This window comes from Pseudophryne corroboree, chromosome 5 (genome assembly GCF_028390025.1).
Source record: "Pseudophryne corroboree isolate aPseCor3 chromosome 5, aPseCor3.hap2, whole genome shotgun sequence".
NCBI classification, from domain to species: Eukaryota; Metazoa; Chordata; class Amphibia; order Anura; family Myobatrachidae; genus Pseudophryne; species Pseudophryne corroboree.
The window spans coordinates 643,184,071-643,205,936 of record NC_086448.1 but is presented as its reverse complement, the minus strand read 5'-3'; the positions used below and the strand labels follow the sequence as shown (position 1 = coordinate 643,205,936).

General features: G+C 40.2%; 1 protein-coding gene across 2 annotated transcripts in view; it reads left to right on the top strand.

The window, feature by feature from the left end:
* The window catches only part of CDH2 (cadherin 2), a 409,683-nt gene that overhangs the window by 336,414 nt on the left and 51,403 nt on the right, over positions 1–21,866 (top strand). For both annotated transcript variants that reach the window (XM_063923643.1, XM_063923642.1), the window contains exons 8-9: positions 341–478; positions 17,708–17,893. In XM_063923643.1, coding sequence (XP_063779713.1) covers positions 341–478; positions 17,708–17,893 — 324 coding nt within the window. The remainder of the gene's footprint in view (positions 1–340; positions 479–17,707; positions 17,894–21,866) is intronic.

Genomic DNA, 21,866 nt, shown 5'->3' with positions numbered 1-21,866 from the left:
AATAACAAATGTGACGTACTGTAAAGGTGATAGCCTCAATTCCAATTGTGTAAGATGCCTGCAAACACAAAGGTTCTTTCTTTATACACATAATTCCAATCTTTTACATTTGGGGGAGGAACATATTTTTATGAAGTTAGAGCTGTGTCATGTATAGCATAAAACCTAGCTGGTATTGTCATGGCATAGTCATCAAACATGGTAAGGCAGCTGGTATTCCTGGCACTTAGCGCCGTAACTCAGCATGTTAATGATACACAATTCATGCAATATTGTAATGCTCTTTTGAAATGCCATCAAGGTCTTAAAACAAATAGAGATGCTTTTTTATGTCTTCCAGAAAGTGCAGCGATATACATTAATAATTCAAGCCACAGACATGGAAGGAAACCCAACATATGGTCTCTCAAACACAGCAACTGCTGTCATTTCAGTGACAGATGTCAATGACAACCCTCCAGAGTTCACGTCAATGACTGTAAGTATAGATTATAAGTACCCGAGAAATAGAGATATGAGGCCAATATGTCTAAGTGTAGACGTATACAATTTTATAAGTAGTAAGAAACAGATGATGGGCAAAAAAATGCATCATCCTGCATACTAACAAAAAAATGATCCTTTGTTGCCTGCATTTAATAATTGATGATAAATCTATATAAAAAAAGACTTTTACAAATGTTATTGCTATCTAAGCTACTGTTTTATCCTAACAAATGACTGAACTGAATTGCTGTTATTTACCCCATGTTTTAGCACTTCCCTTTCCAGATTTTGATTCCCTTCTCATTACTGTTAAACGTATCAGAGTAGCCACAGAACGAGGAGAAGGAAAAATGAATGCAGCAATCCATGTCCCTGCATTCATCTACTCTCTAGGTGTATTCTGTAGACTAATCTGATATACTGTGAGCTTGATCTTACACAAAACAAACTCGGCACACGTGCTTCCGTAATGTCTATCCAAAAGACTTGCTAAGCTGCACTATTAATTTGACAAATACAAGAAGAATGAAATCACTGCCTTGAATAGCTCACATCATAAACTATGCTGTGGGGAAATGACAGAACCGTAAGATAAGGTTTAAGTTCCTTGGTAGCGATTGAAACCTTACATTAACCCAATACATGCTTCTTATTAAATGCGATTTGCGCTGACATGTATTTAGAGATGATGTTTATGTGTCTCTTTGAATACTTCTGCATTATCCCTATTTTCCAGGCAGTGATATCTCTATTTACTGTAGCCCTGCAGGGAACACCACGTAACCTTCATCTCCCCATGCCCACTGAGACCATTTCACTGTAAACAATTTTTGCATTTTGAGTTTAATTCAGTTACTGTCTCTAAAGTCGTCATTAGTATTAAGTGAATATTATTTACAGATCATACGGATTCTCTTACTCAATAATCCTTTTTTCTACTGTTGCCTGCATTCCTGTAGAATGACACAGGTGTTTTTATTTATGTATTAATGTAACCCAAGTTTTAACACTAAGTGGTAAATTTACTAAGATGGGAGTTTTATTTAAGATGGGATGTTGCACATAGCAACCAATCAGATTCTACTTCTCATTTATCTAGCACCTTCTAGAATATAATACCTGCAATCTGATTGGTTGCTATGGGCAACACTGCATCTTAAATAGAACTCCCATCTTAGTAAATTAACCCCTTAAAATCTTTAACTAGAGATGGGTGGGTACGGATTTACTTGGTTCTTAACACCAAAATTAGTGATGGGTGAGTTCAGATTTATCCAGATTTTTCTTATTGACTATCCAACACATGAGATCCGAGAACCAATAAGATGCTGTTTTGAGATCCCAGTAGATCCAAGTAAATCCAGACCTGCACATCTCTAACTTAAACCAAGATCTAATTCAAGGCTTACGTATTCCAACTTGGATGGAGGGTGGTTAGAATAGAAGGTGGAGACAACATTAAAGCATCATTGGAATATGACCACCTCAGCTCTTTACTGCTGCACTATTAGTTGAAGCACTGTTTTTTCCATTTTTTTTTTAATTAAAGCAGAATTGGTCATAAGCTTTTTATAGTCATCCTGTGACAAAACAGCAAAGGAAGCAATACCTCTAGCTTTACTACTGTATGCATTGCTGATATAAAAATATATATATACTTGAAAATTCACAAATAAAGAATTTCTTGCTTTTACTCAGCTGTGTGCAAGCACTCCAACCTTTTCAAGTACTGCTGTGTCTTAAAAAAAGAGCTTATCACAGCAGAAGGCTTATCTAAAGCACAAGAACATCATGCAGCATATAAATGAATCCCTCAATGCATCTAGAAATAGCCTGCAAATTTTATGGTAGCTGACATGTGTGTCATTAGGCACATGGACACGTGGGGTAAATTTACTAAAGCTTTTAAAAATAAAAAGTGGTGATGTTGCTTACAGCAACTAATCAGCTTCTGTCTATCATCTCACTATTGCTTTCTAGAAAATGATTGACAAAATCTGATTGGTTGCTATTGGCAACATCACTTTTCATTTTTAGAAGCTTTAGTAAATTTACCCTTTGGATACTACCAGGATCTGTCCTTCGGATTAAGGGCTCTATTTATCAAATGGTGAAGAGTCATTTTGCTGGGGATAGCAGGTTAACTTTATTCATTAAGCAGCTAAAAGCCCAGATTTTAGCTGCTTGGTAACATCATTTTGAGATGGTATGACCAGGGGTTAAAGTGGGGTGGAACTGCGTTCCGTCAGTTCTAATTAGAGGTGGAACACGTTATGCCTCCGCCCGTCCACCTGCGAGTCACCCCAGCAGTGATCAGCAGCCGCAGCGCCTGCCAAGACTTCAGAGGAGCCTGAATCCTGTGGTCCCTGCGCCACCCAACCGTTCTCCGACCGCGCTGCTGTGTTGCTGATGCAGGGGAGCTAGTAGGAGGAGCCGAATGCCGCCAGAGCGCAGCGGCACCTGGATCAGTGAACCAGAAAGGTTGCGGGATAGTGATACCGATTGAACATCCTAAAAAGGTGACACATGAAAAGCTTACCCTGATCTTTGAACCCCACAGCAACCTCTTCACCCCATTCATAGCTGTCCACATGGAAAAAGTAAATTTTTTACCATAAATGGCAAAAAAACAACAGGCGCTGTAACCGGGCTGGTTTTCTAAGCCGCTGTTGGAAACGGGATGATAGTCGTTCACCCCAATGGCATAAATATGAACAAAACAAGAAATACCAACTGCGCTAACATATGAATAGTATTTTTATATTAATTAAAATCAATATCACAAATACGCATGTACATAAACAAACTGAATACCTCTGACCTGGGCACTCCTGAGGATTCCTGCAAGTGATACACAGGACGTTGTTTACCATCCGGAGATTCCAGTCCCTTCGGTGTGGACATTAATAAAGGGAGAACCACCATCTTCATTGCGTGGGATAGAGAGATTGCTCCAGAACCCCGCTAGGTGGGATACCCGGCTGATTCACCACCAGGGACCTGGTAATTATTCTCCTTCACCTGGATACCTGTTTTTTCACGTCAACGCATGCGTTGCAGGACTTGTTATCATCCTCCAACAATCAGTTGTTATACTGGTCATTTTTGCACAAAGACTGCCCCAAGTGAATAATCACTGTCAGAGAGTGGCTTACTAAGGCTCAGTTTTAATATTGTGTTTTTTGGCACTATCAGTGCCGGTTTATATTATTCAGTTTGTTTATGTACATGTGTATTTGTGATATTGATTTTAATTAATATAAAAATACTATTCATATGTTAGCGCAGTTGGTATTTCTTGTTTTGTTCATAGCTGTCCACATGTTGTAATCCCTGCTGCTACAATGTAATGTACAGTATCTGGTGCCTGTTTCTTTGTGCTGCAGCTTGTAAATACAGTATGTGGACATGCCACATAGTCTCTTAGAATACCAGAGACTCGGCCCCAAGTGCATGCTCACCACATTTGTGGTCACTTCTACCAGTCACCTGCAAACAATATAAAGATACAAGTGACACTGCTAAACTTTTATTTTTTATGATGGCTATTTTGTTGTCATAATCTAATAATGTCATGTGTATATATAAATGGGCAAAATAGCCCATAAACAAAAACATTTTCATGTGTCAATGTAATTACCAGGCATATATTGTTACGTTCCTGATGCTCAGAACTAGAAAGATGTTGCGAAGTGAGTCCAGAGCACCAGGACATGACGCTGAAATAGGGAGGGAACGGGAATAGCCCCTAGCACCCTACCTCCGTTGTTTTACCCGTGTGGTTAGTTCACGCCTGAGTGACTCTGGTTTCTTGGGCCCACGGCAGCCGCGTTTGAAGGGCGGATTAGGTCTGCCCAACTCCGATGCCCCCAGGTCTTAGAGTGAGACAAAGCGTGAACCGAGACAGGATAATAACAAGGGGACCTCTAACTAAAGCAAACAGAAGCTAGGGGCTACTAACTACACTAAAACTAAATATATGTGCGGCACGCCGCCAAAGGAAAAGAACAACAAAAGATATCACTGTCCACTCCCCCACACGGCACCGCCGAGTTCCGGGGAGGACAGTGAAAAGCGGAAACCTCCGCAAAAACCACCAATACAAAAAGTACCAAAAGGACTAAGCGGCCTAGGCCGCAACATGCGGCAGAAGCCGCTACTCATGAAACCGGGAGAGAACCCCAACAAACGAGAACCCCCAGATGACTGCAACAGGTTCACTTGAACAGGAAGGATTCCCGGGACCGGCTTCAGAACTCCAGGACTCAGGAGCACAGGGAGCAAGATCGACCAGATACAGCTGACCAGGAACAGACGTTACAAGGCAGGAACAGCATACAGGAAGCTATCACCGGCGTCTGTGCCAGGTAGTGAGGGAGAATATAACAGGGAGCCCTCCAATAGCTGCAGCGAAGCTTAATTAGTAATGTCGTGCAGCTGCCCTGCTGCACGACCAGAGCTAACAGGTGTATTGATTGATAGGAAGCAACAGGGAACGCGGTTCGTCTATGGCGTCCCCGTTGCTAAGGGTCCGGCGGCTACGCGCGCACGGCGTCCCATCGTTGCCAGGGACCCGGCGGCTCAGCGCGCACGGCGTCCTGGCGTTGCCAGGGACCCGGCGGCTCAGCGCGCACGGCGTCCTGGCGTTGCTAGGCGCCGGGCGGGCAGGAAAGGAGGTGCGGCGGCCGTGAGCGTCGCTCGGAAGCAGACCGAGCGGTGCCGCGGACCGCGGCACCTAACATATATATGTACTGTAGATGTCAACAAAGGGTATTACAGGCAGCTGGAGCTAAAAAAAAATTAAATATAAAGATCCATTATATCATTGGCACTGATAGTTACACTAGTATACAGTATACAAGTGGTAGACACTGAATGGCAGATGGTAATGTTTTATACATCTGCTCTACGTTTCCTAACATGGCATAACAGTTAAGTTACTACTGAGATGGGGGTAAAGTAGGTTGGAACAGCGTTCCATCATTTGTAATTGGTGGTGAACAAAAGCTGCGGTGAACAGCAGCCGCAGTGACAGCCAACGTTAGAGAGGAGCCGGAATGCCACCCAACAGCTCTACATGACCATGCTGCTGCTGTGCAGCCGGCAGGAGGGTTAGCTACAGGAGAGAGCTGCATGTCGCCAGAGCGTGTCACCCACTGGATCAGTGATCCAGACAGGCCAAAAACAACCCAATGACACACCTCACGAAGATGTCTGGCAGAAGCTGGTACCACTAGCTCAGAGCAGGCATTCGCAAGGTAACAGTCCAGGAATCCCACTGAATGCTGCGGGCAGGACATGGCTGCAGAAAGAATAGCAAAGTATTAACAGAGTGGAGAAGGGATAGCAGAGTAAGGAAAGTACAGAGAAGGTAGAACTGAGAAGGGATAGCACTAATATGGGCTAGCACAGGGAAGGAGCAACAGCAGATTAAAAGAAAAAGGGGTGAAAGACCACAGACAGACCGAGAGACAGCAAGAAAAAAAGCCAGCAGAAAGACATTACAGAAAAGAATGTAGTCAGTTGCTCATATCTGCTCCCACTCTCATGGTACAATTCCTCCATCCTCCTTTGCAGACAGCCACTCTCTTGTATTCTCTCTCCTTTCTTTCTCTTCCTTTCTTTGTTCCCACTCACATCCCCAACTATTTCATGTCTTCACTTATACAATATTTCTTGGGCACCCCACAAGTTGGTAAGAAGGGGAGGGAATAGGGGCGTGGCATCTTCTAGGTGGACAGGAAGGGGTGTGGCACGCACCGGGAAGGTGAGTTATACTACCTCCCTAAAACCACTTTAAGCTCTGGGTATTACCTATATCCGGTTCAGAACACCATCGAGGAGGTAGATACCGCTGACAATTCCCAGGTAGGCAAGTATTGATGAATGCCAATGGTATCATGTTTGTATCCCTGCGAGAAGCAGCAATACAAAATTAATGATACCAGCAGTTGCTATGGGAACACTTAAGGCCAATTTCCACCCCTAAAAATGCAGTTTCAGAGATAAATGTGAAATGCGGCAAATAGTTTGAACAAGTTTGAAAATATGTTTAATGTCTGTGACCAAGGGATCAAGGAAATATTAACAGTATTATTTTGTTGCTGAAGTCTTTGCAGTATTATGCATGTCCAGGTCAGCTTGTACAGAGAGTTTGCAGCTATGTTTGTAGTATAGGGCTGTCTGCTCACACAGTGATTTCCCTGAAGTTTTGTTCCAAGTGAAAACTTTGGAAAGGAAACTCTATTTCTCTTTGAATTGTAGGTGTTATAGATTTCAATGCAACCATGCATCCCATACTATTCATATGATAAGCAGCCATTATAAAAACACAGCCTGCTGTGTTTCCTGGCAACAGTCCTTCCTTAAAAATGGCACCATAGGGCTTAATTCAGTCCTAGTGCTGTTAGTTTCAGGCATTGTGAAATCTCAGTAATTTGTTAGACTTTCTCTAATATCTGATCTTTGCCATGTCTTCAAAAAATCTGCACCAAGTAAAAAGAAAGTATAGTAAGCTTTAGAGTAAGAAGTAAAAATTATTAAAATGTGTTTACTGTCTAATAAGCTTACCTTACAAAGGCATTACTGATAACTTTCTAAACAGAAATGCCTCAGATATGTTTTACAGTATTTAGATTTAATTTGCGATCAGTGTCAGACTGTGGCATGAAGGGCCCACCGGGGGGATACAGTGCTAGGGGCTCATGCTTAATAGATGTGGCCAGTTACCACAGGGTAAGACTAGCCCATACAGAGGGGTCGGTAGCCATTAGAGACCATGTATCTGACTTTCTAATAGAGTAACAGTGTATAATGTAAGTACACTGACTGGAACCTGGCATTAGAGGAAGGATTAGGGCCCTCAAGCAGTGGGGCCCATTGGGGATTTCCCCCTGCACCCTTGTGGCCCAGTCCAAACCTGTTTGCGATGACAGGCAAAGAGACCAATATTCCTGTAACATGTCGCTCTAAAATCAGGTTATTACTGTACATTCGGACCATCATGTTTTCCCCTCCATGTTTGAAAGTTGGTGTCATACTGGTTTGCTTTTAATAGCAAGACATGGGATGTCTTGTTATTACATGCATTGCCTTATTACTATTATGAAGTGGGAACTTTTACAAGCTACCGCTTAGTAAATAAACCCCATGTACTGAAGAACCATCCTTTATCTACTGACCGGCGTACAAAATCTTTCAAATTTCAATTCGTTGGTCACTCAGCTTTCTTCTGGTCTCTAGTAGCCACTGTCGTCGCATATGCGCTTAGACAATCCTCTTTTTCATTGCTGTAGAACAGCTGTAAGTTTTTTCCCTGAATACTTTTTCCCTTAAAAAGCCATTTAGGATGACTCTGAAATTGACATTATTTTTTAGTTTTACTAACATATCTATATATTTTTTTTAGCCTTTAGTATTTTTCTTTCCTTTGTACCATTTTAGGGTATTCAATGTACTTGAATTGTTTAAGTTCCATAAAAACTGGTCTAAAATTTCTGACCAGTAGTATATGTACATGCAAGGGTCTAAAACAGTTTTGCCGGTGGTTGCTTGAGTGACCTCCTGAATGTAACACTTGTTTAGGTTGTCTGGGATACTTTAATTGTAGGAGCAATTGCATAGAGAGATCAATCATTATATAGCTTTCCTGAAATATTTTATCATTCAGAATATTGACACATCATCTCAGTACCAGGCACACTATACAATACCCATATTTGGGTAGTAGCAATGTGGGGACAGAGAAGAGACTTGATAAAAATAAGGAAGTTGGTGGAGGGGAAGAGGTGGCAGGAGAGAAAAGATAAGAGAAGGGCTGACAAAAGCCAGGGAAACAGGCTGGAAGACTCTATACCAGTGGTCCCCAAACTTTTTTGGATCACGGCACCCTACAGTGTCAGAATTTTTTTAAGGCACCCCTAAGTGCTTACCTATAGCAACCAATTAGACTTTATTACTCTTTTTGCAACAGTTTAAAAGATGAAAACAAGTAAAAAAAAATGTATGGCACCCCTAGGCCAAAGTTGTTGTTTTTTTTTTATTGAGAAATTTAGAAATACATTTTAAATTAAGTAAATTGTGTTTATATGTCATCCTTAGGATAAATTGTGTGGTGAGGGACAAGACTTGCTTCTGTGTGTCCACATTTTTTATGATTGACAGCCAACAGCACAGGCTTTGTCTATTACATTGACCATAAATAATTTGAATTGGTCCTGAGCCACCAATCCAAGGCTCTCCGACAAGTGCCACAAGGCACCCCTGCCACATACTGCTCTATACTACAAAAGGAATAAATATGATGTGCAGACCACAGGTCCTGAAAGGGGTATATGGGGTTTGTGGGCCTCTCTGCTGACCCCGACAAGCCACGGAGGTGTCACGAAGATTTCATAGCATCTTTATGGGACATGATATACACAGCGGGTGTGGTATATCATTACCATTTTGTCAACATACTAATCATATCATTGATGTTGACATGAGAATGCAGATATGGTCATAATGTCAACATGCAAGACATGTCTACAATGATCACATCGATATTCATTATGTCGGCAGTGGTCTAATGGTATGGAGGGTCCGGCAGAGATGTACTGATGACTTCCAGTAAATCCTGTGGTACTTCCGACAGAGAGTATCACTAACCTCCCTCCTAGTTCCTAACCCTAGCTTTCCCTCCTGTAGCCTAACTCTAACCCTCCCCTTAGTGCTTAACCCTCCCATATCATATTCCAACTGCTTTTCTGCCACAGTCTAGCCCTAACCCACCGGTCCCTGCAGAATGTTGACATTTCTCATGTTAACATTGTAGTGTAGATATTATGAATGTCAACATTATGATTACATCCCATGCACCAAAGGGTGCTGCCATGCCCCAACGTGTCTGGTCACACCTCCGAAAAGTACCTGGACACACAACTTTTCATTGCAGTCCAGGCTCAGGCAAGACATGAGTGAGGGCAAACAGGAGGCAAGTGGAGGCAAAATGAACAGGCACATGTAAGTGAGGATAAACAAGAAGACACTTAGGACAAGTGTAAGTGTTGCCCATAGCAATCAGTCAGGTTCTAGCTTTCATTTTTCTTGTACAATCTTTAAAATGACAGTTAGAATCTGGATGTTATATGCAGCACCTTTAGGAGGTTTGATCGGTTGTATAGACAAGAAAGTAGGGCAAACAGGACAGAAGTCAGGCAGACAAGAAACAGGGTAAACCGGAAACAATAAGTGGGAACAGGCAAGAGAAGAAGCTTAAGACTAGGGATAGAGAGTCATATTATTTGTGTGCTTTATACTGTAGATGTGTGTTTTGTTTGGTGAATGTTGTAGGTGATTGGGTGTTGCAGTTAGAATGGTTAAGTGATTCAGGTTCAGATGTAACACATCACCTAGGGACCTATAGCATTGGAAGTGCTAGGTTTTCTTCTATGTTTCCTTTTACATCTGCTTGTTTCAATGGACAAGATATATTCTGGCAACAAAACTGAAAATATATCTCAAAATGGTGGACGGTTCACAGGACTGTTACACGGGAAATAGGTGCTTACCTATAGCAACCAGTTAGACTTTATTACTCTTTTTGCAACAGTTTAAAAGATGAAAACAAGTACATTTGGTGTATGTTAAGGTGCATAAACTGCAGGTATATCGCTGGCCCAGACCTCTAAATCACTATTGTTTCCCGGTGTCATATCATTTTTTTGATGCTAAATATGTAAAAGTGAAAAAGATGTCCGGGCCATGTGAATAACTCAAAAGATCTGTTGTGGTTTTAAAACAAAGCATCCTTTTATTGTCTCTTTATTCATATTTAATTACTGGCAGGTACTTGGTTTTCTGCATTGCAAGTGGTATTTGCTGTAAATGTACTGTATGTGGATTCACAACTCTTGATTTGATTTGGAACACAGGGATAATTTGCCTGAATAAATTATTTGAAATGTATTGATTACATAATGGAGCATACTTTAGCAAAGATAGCCCCCTACACTTGTGATTGTCATGTACAACAAAAATCTATTCAATCATCTTTAGAGGGCGGCTCATCCAGATGATTTATGTGGAATTAAATTAGAGAGCTTCTGAATGTCTCCCCATTTGTTTGCACTCACCTATTTCGACTATACTAAGTGCAACCATAACTAATGTTTTACAGACTAGAACAGACACTGAGGGCCCATGCGAGACTTGATTTTCGTCCTTAATAAAATAAGAAGCCCTCAATCAATAAACCACATCTAATCTGTCTGATCTCTAAAAAAAAGTCAAACATAAGGAGATGGACTTCCTCTAGCCTTCATTTTTCTTACTTATTTGCTGTACTCTCACAGACAAATCCGTCCACAGCTGGTCATTTTAGGGGTCACCCTGTGTAAACCACTAAGCTGCTGATTTCAGGGTTTGCAACAAAATCTCCTTTCAAGCTTCAACCCTTTGAGTGCCAGGGGATTATTATTATTATCCTTGTAAAGCTGTAATATCTTCAGCACAGACTTATGACATTGCATGAACAACTTAGCTGATGCAAATAAAAGATTTAAATGTCCTGACTGCAAAGCACAGTCTTGATCGGAATTGAACAATCTTTGTTATGCCAGGTGTCACTGAACTACAGTACATTCTCTCTCACAACAGTGATTCTGTTAATAGTTTTATTGAATAGTTTTATTTAGCATACTATAATTATTATATCAGCTTTGATCCTCTTTCCAAAGCTAAGGGAATAAAAATAATAAAGTCCAGTCATTTATTTCTTTACCACTGTCAGGTCATATGGATATTATGGAAATAATGTTTGTTTATGCCTGCCATTATGAATTAGATATTTTTATTGTTTTCAGTGTCTGTGACTTTTATATCTTTGGTTTGCTGTGTTTGCTTTCTGTAAGTCAGAATTGTTTATTTATCTGAGGCTGAGCATATAGAGGCAGATGTATTAGGCCCAGAGAGGTGATAAACAGTGATACGCACCAGCCAATCTGCTCCTGTCATTTTCCAGACCCGTAATGATTGGCTGGTGCGTTTTCACCTTCCATTTATCACTGCTTTATCACTTCTCCACTTAATACATCTGCCCAATTGTTTGTGGGGAAAAGTATGTATGTATTTTGTCAGTAGTATTCTTCATGTGTTATCTGAAATGTAGGAAGGTACAATTAAAATAGTTATAACTATATTTTATGTGCATTGGAGCCCAAAAAACGTGTTTGACCAGTAGCAAAGAGGAAAACATGGTTAGATACACTCTCTAGCAGAGTGTATGTAACGGTACCTGCTAGAAATAATTTGCTTTCTTAAGGAAGAGAGCATGTATGAATTCTCATACAGTATGTCCAATCTGTCTCACCAAGTTATCCTCTGGTGTCAGCTGTTTGAAATCTCCGGCGTGAATAGTTGTTTATACTGGGGAATATGAAACTGCTGACATCAGGTAGAGGATGCAATAGTGGGGGATCGCTATTCTTCCATCCAAGCAGCATTAGATGTTCTCTGCATGAGAGTGTAACTAAACAACTAAATTAATTAGTAGGGCATATGTTTCCAAAATTGAACCTTTAGATATATTGGAAATCTTGTAAAACCCTGTTTGATATTTATTTGTGTAAAAGGCTACAGTATTGTATGTATTGATGTGTTAAATGATTTACTGTAAAATAACAGTATTTATACTTTTAAAAAAAATGCACTGGATTCCCTTACATCCCTCTGCAGCTGGTTGCCATGTTTCAAAGGAAATGCTATCCTTACAGAGTAGGCTGAGCGAGGAATTTAATAGCCTTCGTTCTTGAAAAACTGGCAATTTTTTTGGCGAGTTTCCAGTGAGTTTCAAGTGGCCGTATGTAATAGAATGAGACTAAAGGCAATGTTGCCAGAATCACTCTTCACTGGGTACAAGTCGCCATCCTGATTTTTGTAATGTCAAACATACATGTCAAATGTACAGTAATAACCTACAACTTGTAAACCCCAGAAAATCGCCAGAAAAACCCACAGAATAAAAGAGGAACCCCTGGTAAGATTGTCCATTTTATACTATCTGTCCGTGCAGAACATAATAAAAATAGAGTCACATTAAACATATGGTTTACTTTGCCACTACCTAATGCTCAATTAAGAGGCGCAAAAAAAGAAATACTGTATCTTCATGGGCCATAATAATTTAGTTAACATGAAAATATGAAGACAGTAATATTTGTATGTTAATTGAGGCCATATTAATTTATTATTGGTTGAAGTGCCACAAGTTTGTAATATATTTGTGGCTTCTGTCGTTCATTAATATGGCTCTAATTAACATAAAAATATATTTGTCAACATCATTTATGTTATTATTTTTAAACATTATCTTCCCAAGAATAATAATAATAATAATAATAATAATAATATTATCTTTAAATAATTATTGCTGATCAATATTTTTTTTTTAGATTTGGGCCTTAATTTCATATTTATTAGTGACATAGCGATATAATGTGGCTATTTTTTATTTTCTGTCTGGTCAAATATACAGTAGTAGCTCAGAATGCATCTAGTTGAGCAATCTCTCTGCCAGAATCATTCTCGCTAGTTTGTCTTTTTTGCCTGTTATATTTTGCTCAAAGTTGCCATTGGCATACTTTAAACAGAATGTTGTCATGATTGCCAGCGATGTTAAACTTGCTGAAAATTTGCCTCTGATTACGTTTAAACCCTGAGTGTATTTGTAGACATTATACAGAACTATGGGGCAGATTTATTAAGCTCGGTGAAGTGATAAAGTGGAAGGTGATAAATTACCAGCCAATCAGATCCTAACTGCCACGTTACAGGCTGGGTTTGAAAAATGACAGTTAGGAGCTGACTGGCTGGTCCTTTATCACCTTCCAATATATCACTTTACCAAGCTTAATAAATTTGCCCCTCTATATCTGTCAATGACGCCATTCACAGACATATTGCGCCAATGCCCCGATATATCTTCAGATATATTGCCGCATCTGTCTGTGTGCATGGGCAGTCTGCTGACCACTGATGTCACTGCTGGGTGGGCAAATTTAAATGCCTGCCTGGCTGTGAGGCAAGACGGACACATTGAATGGTGTGTACCCAGCCTAAGTAAAGCTAGCAAATTTAATTTTTTGTAAATTGGGTTAAACTAGATTCTGCATTGCTGCGATAAGTTACTTTAGAAACACTTTTTCTTTTCCGAAGATAATAAACAAGCCTGATAGACTAACAGGATTCTAAGCAGTCAGCACGCTGGTACAGAGCTCATAGATTTAGTGAAGGAAAACAATGAGGGGAAACATTTTCCCGGTCAGTGATCGGGTCAGTCTTACTAGTCATTAGCAAAGCTTTCCATTTATTTGAAAGCAGCTCTGACTTTAAAGCTAGTTTTGCTGATTATATACAAAATATAAGCTTATAAAATAAATCATAGCCATTGCAGTCTACACTTATTGTCATTCAGGCCATCGTATACCTTTGTTTTAGATTTGAATGTTTGTAATGATTTATTCATTACATGACAAACTTACTTCTTTCCCCACGGAAGCTGTTCCTTGCACTGCACCACTGCTATACTCAATAATCAGCTTCTTTTCTATTTACTTTCACTTGCATGTGTTTAGAATTTTAAAGCTGTAGATCTGTCTAGTTTTTGACATATGCTGGCGTCGCTCCTTTCAGCTTTAAAGTTTAATTCCTTTTCAGCATTTCAATGCAGTACTTTAAGGGATAAATACAACAGTCTCCATATAGCAAAGTGCAACAGTAGTAAAGTGAATATTCATTCTCATGACAGCAATGTATTCTGTGTATTATTTGAAGGATAGTATTATTATTATTTTCATCATTATCAACATCATCCACTATGTATGAAGGACCAACATGACATACAGTATCAGAACCAAAAAATCAAATGGAGGAGGAAAGCCATGCTTGCAAGGGCTTAAGGGCCCTACACACTTGTCGATTACACTGAGCGATATGAACGATCTCGTTCATTAATGAACGAGACATCGTTCATATCGCTCAGTGTGTAGGCACCAACGATGAACGATGCGCGGACCCGCGCTCGTTCATCGTTAGTGCCGGCTCGTTTATACGTGCGAGCCAATATGGAAAATCTTGTCCATATTAGTATGCAGGGCTATGGGGCCGGGTGACGTCAGGGAGTGCAGAAACTTCACTCCCCCGCCCACCCCCCTCCATGCCGCCGGGTAGTTCATCGACCATCGGGAACCTCGGCCAATGTGTAGATTTTAAAGGGAAATCTTACAGATCACAAGGGGTGACCTGCGTCTGCAGCAAATTGTTTCTTCCCTTAAAAACATGAATGTTTAAATAAAGTTGATGAGAGAGTGACAGAGGAGAGGAGACATTTTGAAGAAGTCCGATGGATGTGAATATGAGGTCGTGAGCAACAGGTCCAAGACATGCTTGTGTACTGTCCTGGAATCTCCAGGAAGCGCCTGAATTTTGTGGAATTCTCCCTTACTCCCAGGAGAGTAGACCCAGTGGTGTTGTTACTTGCCTGGACCTTTTAGAAGGGCCAGAGTCAGTGGCATATCAGGCAAGGAGAAGGAGGCAGCAGTGTCTCTCCTAAGCAGCGTGTACTGCATCCTAACCCCCCACCCACCTCCAGATCTGCCCCTGGCTCTGTGAATACATAGTACTTTTAAAAAAATATTTGGGACATGGGATATGGCCTGTCACTGCTCTCAACAACCCTGACTGGACCACCCTTCCAGATCACACCCTATTCGTCAGTGAAGTGGCTGCTGGGGGCTAGATGATCATGCCATTGCAGAGGCTGCAGTGCTGCAAATTGTTATACCATGGACCCAACTCTTCCTGCTTGGATATATTAAACATAGACAAGTATGTTCAACAAAAAGCTGAGAATCATTAATTTATTTTTATTTTATGTTTTACTCCACTGAGGGCCTAATTCAGCACGGATCGTAGATGTGCGATAAATCGCACATCTACAATCCATTTCACTAACATGCGGGGGGGACGCCAGACACACAGAGCAAGTCCGCCCCACATGCCGGATTCAGCCCCCACCCACCCGTACAAATGCGAAAGCATCACACAGCAGCGATGCTTTCGCATGTTAAGGATAGCCCTCTGCCTAGGCGAGGGCAGATGGCTACCCGCCATGTTTTGAGTCGCAGCAGCTGCGTGTCACATCACGCAGCCATCGCGGCCCGCCCTGCAACAGTCTGGACACGCCTGCGTTTTCCGGACCATACCCCCCCAACACCGCCTCAACGCTACTTAAAAGCTGTTGCGAATCCGGCCTCACGGACGCCTCTGCCTTTCAATCAGGCAGAGATGTTTGCAGATGTGAGATGCCGTCGTATCTCTCAGTGTGCGCAACCTTGTTTTGCCTTGTAAATGATTGCCACATTTAAAAAAAACGTACATTAACATGCGGGGGAACGCCCAGGTGAAAGGTAGAGAAAATCTTTATCTTAAGATAAAATGTCAGTACACAATGCAGATCCTGTGGTGCATCCAAACTCACTTTCGGAAACTTGCTCGCTCCTAATGGAATTGACTCCCTTTGTGTCTTTCATTAGGCACTCCTTACTTGTTAAAGTATAAATACATGATTTCACCACAGTTCTATATGGCTGTGGTAATTGTAGGTTAGGTCTGGAAAGATAACACCTACAGGTCCTCCAGAAACTGCCCAACTATGGCTCCAACACAATATTTGCCATCCAACACACACAGCCCTTTGTGTTTTTGTGTAATAAGTCACAGTAGGAGGAACTTGTATTCTCATCAACACTGGTCAAAAATCGACTCATCACATTTAAATAACACTTAAATGACAACCGTTACTGTCTTTTTGTATTGTAATTTGTCTCTAATTGGGCTGTATCCAATTAGCTGCTGTAATTTAATGTAGCTAATAGATATGCCGTGGGCTATCCAATTATCCCTAATAACAAGCCCTCAGAACTGCAATAACACATGGGTCCTGGAAGTTATCCCGGATCCCATGTGATATTGGCAGGAAATAAGACAGGCCGATAAAGACCATCAGGCTAAAATCGCAGTAATAGGCCATTTTTATCGGACAAAAAATTAGCACAGCTAATTGGATAGTCCTCTTTGACTCTTAGGGGGAATTGAAATGTTTGAAAAGTCGGTTGGGTGTCTGTTTTTTCCTGTCTATTAGATAGGAAAAAACAGACACCCAACTGACTTTTCAAACTATTGAATACTCCCCTAGAGTGTGTATATTATTATAAATGGCTGGATAGTATAAGGTTTTCAGTGTTCAGGATAATTCAGGTGCACCTACATAGACTGTGTGATACAGTAAATTACTGTAGGTATGTTTGAAAATCCAATAAAATGACATAAAGACACACATAATTGGCACTGTGATTCCAGGAATTGTCTCATTGCCATGTATAAATTACTGTACTCGGCACTATATCTGCTCTTTCTATAGCATTCTGCCCATTTTCTAAAGCCAGCAGCTATGCAGTTTTGCTGAAATATAGACTAGCAGAAAGTTGGATACCGAAGGTTGCTTATCCATTGTACACAGTGCCACAAAGAGCATCATCCTTATATATATACTGTATATAACCTACATATTGTAATATTAGTTGGGAATCCACTTTTGTTCTGTCTATAATTTCTACTTCTGGAAACAATGTAAATAATGCTGGACCTCATTTCTTTGTATGATCTATATGCAAGATGACAAGGTAATATTACCTTGCTTGTACAAACATTGGTTTATAAAGGAATAAGCCTTAATGGCCTTCATTTTGTTTTCAATGCATTCATTGCATAACTGTTGCTCAGATATGTGTTGTGTGAAAAGCATGAAATGCTGAGAAATGGTGCTTCATTTCATGATTTATTTAAAGATTTGTGATTCTTAGTCTGTCTGTTCATTTCACATTATTACACGTAATAATCTTCTCACAACTGTGCTTTACCTGCAAGTCAATGCCATGGTGAATGAGATAAGAAAAGCATTCGTTTTTAGACAATGCGCTGTTCTGAGTAGATAAGAGTCCACGACAATACCATGCAATGATAGTCAATTAATCCTTTCTCCTAAAACGATGATCGCAAGGAATTTCCTTATTTTATTCCCTGATTATGTGAATAGCTAAATATTACTGTAGCTGTTCAGCTGTGTTTTTCCGTGTTGCTTATCAGTTTTTTTCTCTCCTGTCTTTCACTCTTTCTGTTTTAGTTTTACGGAGAAGTGCCTGAAAACCGAGTTGATGTTGTTGTGGCCAATCTAACGGTAACGGACAAGGACCAGCCACACACTAATGCTTGGAACACGGTATATAGGATTGTCAGTGGTGACGCAACAGGACGGTTTGCCATAAGGACAGATCCAAACAGTAATGATGGTTTGGTGACTGTTGTCAAAGTAAGTTAAATTGCTCTGCTAGAAAGTACAGCTCTGATAACATTAAAAGGCTCCTCAAATTTAAAAGACTGGACAAACATTGTTTTTGTCCAGATTTTATCTACTGCGAGCGCCAGCAGTACTCCCTGGAGTTCCAAATGTTTGGAGATCCATAGATATGAAATAATTGGGCGTTATATTACCAGTTGACTATGGTTGCTAATATATTTATGGTTTGATCAACCATACAGGAAAGGATAAAAAAATATTAAAAAAAAAATATATATAAATCTCTTATTACCACAGTTTACCAAGAAAATATTGCAGTTAGCTAACCGATACTCAGCTGCCCCACAATAATGTACTAAGCCTTAAAGAGTGATAAAGTGGAGAGAGATAAAGAACCAACCAATTATTTATTTCTTTATAGATTAACAGTTTCTTATATAACGCAGCAAATTCTGTTGCGCTTTACAATTGGAAATAACAATGATATAACAAAACTGGGTAATAACAAACAGTCATAGAGGTAGGAAGACCCTTCTCGCAAGCTTACAATCTATAGGGAAATAGGCATGGATACACAAGGATAGGTGCTAGCTATTGCATAGTTGTCCACCAGATTCCAAAGGTTGAGAGCAAGTAATGAGTGGGGATGAGAGATGCAGATCTTGTGAAGAGCGAATAGGTCGGGTTGGGAGATATTTTGAGATTAGTGAAGTTATATACATTGGTATATAAAACAAAGCGCTATAGATGTTAAATAATGTGTGCATTAAGTATATAGTGATAAAAATATAAAAAGCGGTACCTGTAAAAAAGAAAAATTATTATTAGTGATAGAATGTTTACACTCTTTTGAGTGAATATAGTGAAGGAGGTAGCCAGCAACACTTTAATTGTCCTGAATTGCCGTGGTTTCCTACCTTTCCCTATGCTTTGCTCCGGGGCCGCTGAGAGCACTGGGCGCTGAGACCGCTGAGAGCCGCTGGGAGCACTGCGGCTCTGATGGTTATCCTTTGCGGCTGTTGGTTATTGGCGGGGCTGGCAGCGTTTGTGTGTCCCGCTGTGTCCTGGGCTGGCAGCGTTTGCGTGTCCCGCTATGTCCTGCGGGCTGTACGCCGGCGTGATGTTGATCCCGGCTTCAGGTGCAGCAGGTGTTTATTCTGCTCGTGTTGCGGCCGATGTTATGGCCGTGCAGAGGGCTTCCTCCTTAAAGTGTATATGATCCCCAACGCGTTTCATGCACTTCAATGCACTTTTTCGAGGAGTAAAATGAATAAAAAGTTCTTTTTATTTGGTTTTATTTATATTAAAAATACCGGAACTTCCGGGTGGAAATGACCTCATTTTTTGGTGGGAACCATATGCTTGGTTTCACACTGTTAAAAAACAGAATAAAGGAAGTTTTAGAGTGATTATGACTGGTACCGCTTAAAATAATTATTATCTCTTAATTTTAAAATTAATGTAGACTTTATTATGATTATAATTTTATATAAAAAATATCCTATTTTTATTTTTTATATGATTAGCCTGTTTTTATTATTGTTTTCGAAGGAAAGGGTTGAGTTCAATTTCTACATTTAAACCTTTTGGAGTCATGGTTTTTAAATCAAAGATCCATCTGGTTTCTACCATTTTTACCCCTTTACCTCCTACAATGCCCATGCAATTTCCAGTACGTGGGACAGACAAAACGAAAAGCTAAAGTCAGATTTGCAGAACACATCAACAACATAAAAAAAGGCTTGACCACACATAATGTCTCGAAACACTATTCAGAAGTTCACAACAAAAACCCAACTGGAACAACATTCTTAGTAATCAAAAAAAATTATACCAATTGGAGAGGTGGAAACATCTCTGAAGAATTAAAAATGGTAGAAACCAGATGGATCTTTGATTTAAAAACCATGACTCCAAAAGGTTTAAATGTAGAAATTGAACTCAACCCATTCCTTCGAAAACAATAATAAAAATAGGCTAATCATATAAAAAACAAAAATAGGATATTTTTTATATAAAATTATAATCATAATAAAGTCTACATTAATTTTAAAATTAAGAGATAATAATTATTTTAAGCGGTACCAGTCATAATCACTCTAAAACTTCCTTTATTCTGTTTTTTAACAGTGTGAAACCAAGCATATGGTTCCCACCAAAAAATGAGGTCATTTCCACCCGGAAGTTCCGGTATTTTTAATATAAATAAAACCAAATAAAAATAACTTTTTATTCATTTTACTCCTCGAAAAAGTGCATTGAAGTGCATGAAACGCGTTGGGGATCATATACACTTTAAGGAGGAAGCCCTCTGCACGGCCATAACATTGGCCGCAACACGAGCAAATTAAACACCTGCTGCACCTGAAGCCGGGATCAACATCACGCCGGCGTACAGCCCGCAGGACATAGCGGGACACGCAAGCGCTGCCAGCCCAGGACACAGCGGGACACACAAACGCTGCCAGCCCCGCCAATAACCAACAGCCGCAAAGGAAAACCATCAGAGCCGCAGTGCTCCCACCGGCTCTCCCAGCGGCTCACAGCGGTCTCAGCGCCCAGTGCTCTCAGCGGCCCCGGAGCAAAGCATAGGGAAAGGTAGGAAACCACGGCAATTCAGGACAATTAAAGTGTTGCTGGCTACCTCCTTCACTATATTCACTCAAAAGAGTGTAAACATTCTATCACTAATAATAATTTTTCTTTTTTACAGGTACCGCTTTTTATATTTTTATCACTATATACTTAATGCACACATTATTTAACATCTATAGCGCTTTCTTTTAAACATCACATTAATAATTCCTAAGAAAGCAGCTTATATCTCATTAGCGCAGTTAATTAAAATACATATATACATTAGTTTGGTTAATGGCCTTGTGTGTGAGTAAAAGTATTTTATATTGAATACAGTAGAATACAGGTAACCATTGGAGGGACTGACTGAGTGGATCTGCAGACGATGAACGTCTAGCGAGGAAGATTAGCCTCACAGCTGTATTCAGAATGGATTGTAGTGGTGAGAGTCTAATTTTGGGAAGATCAGTTAGGAGACTATTGCAATAATCAATGCGGGATATAATGAGAGCATGGATTAGAGTTTTAGCAGTGTCTTGTGTAAGGTATGGTCGTATTTTGGATATGTTTTTTAGATGCATGTAACATGATTTTGAGACAGATTGAATGTGGGAAACAAAGGACAGATCAGAGTCAAGGATGACACCTAGGCAGCGAGCTTGTGGGGTAGGGTTGATTGTCGAGTTTTCAACAGTTATAGAGATATCAGGTTGGTAACTACTATTGGCCGGTGGAAATATAATTAACTCTGTTTTTGAAATATTAAGTTTGAGGTGGTGAGATGTCAACCAAGATGAAATGGCAGAAAGGCATTCAGTGACACGGCCCAGTACAGATAGAGACAAATCAGGGGAGGATATGTAGATTTGAGTATCATCTGCGTACAAATGATACTGAAATCCAAAAGAGCTGATTAATTTACCAAGAGATGAGGTATAAATTGAGAAAAGCAGAGGACCCAAGACTGAGCCTTGCGGTACTCCAACTGAAAGAGGTAGCGAAGAGGAGGTAGATTCAGAGAAGCGAACACTGAAGGAGCGATTAGATAGGTAGGATAAGAACCAAGAAAGGGCTGTGTCTTTAAGACCTAGAAATTGTAGTGTTTGTATGAGAAGAGAGTGGTCAACAGTGTCAAAGGCAGCAGATAGATCTAAAAGAATAAGAAGTGAGTAATGGCCTTTACACTTCATAGTGACCACATCATTAACTACTTTAGTCAGTGCTGTCTCTGTGGAGTGTTGGCAATGGAAGCCTGACTAAAGTGGGTCCAGTAAGTTGTGTGAGTTAAGAAAGTGTGTGAGCCGAGCGTAGGCAAGTCTCTCAAGTAGCTTTGAGAGACAAGGGAGCTGAGAGATATGGCGGTAGTTTGAGAGAGAGTTAGGGTAAGAATTTAGCTTTTTTGAAAATG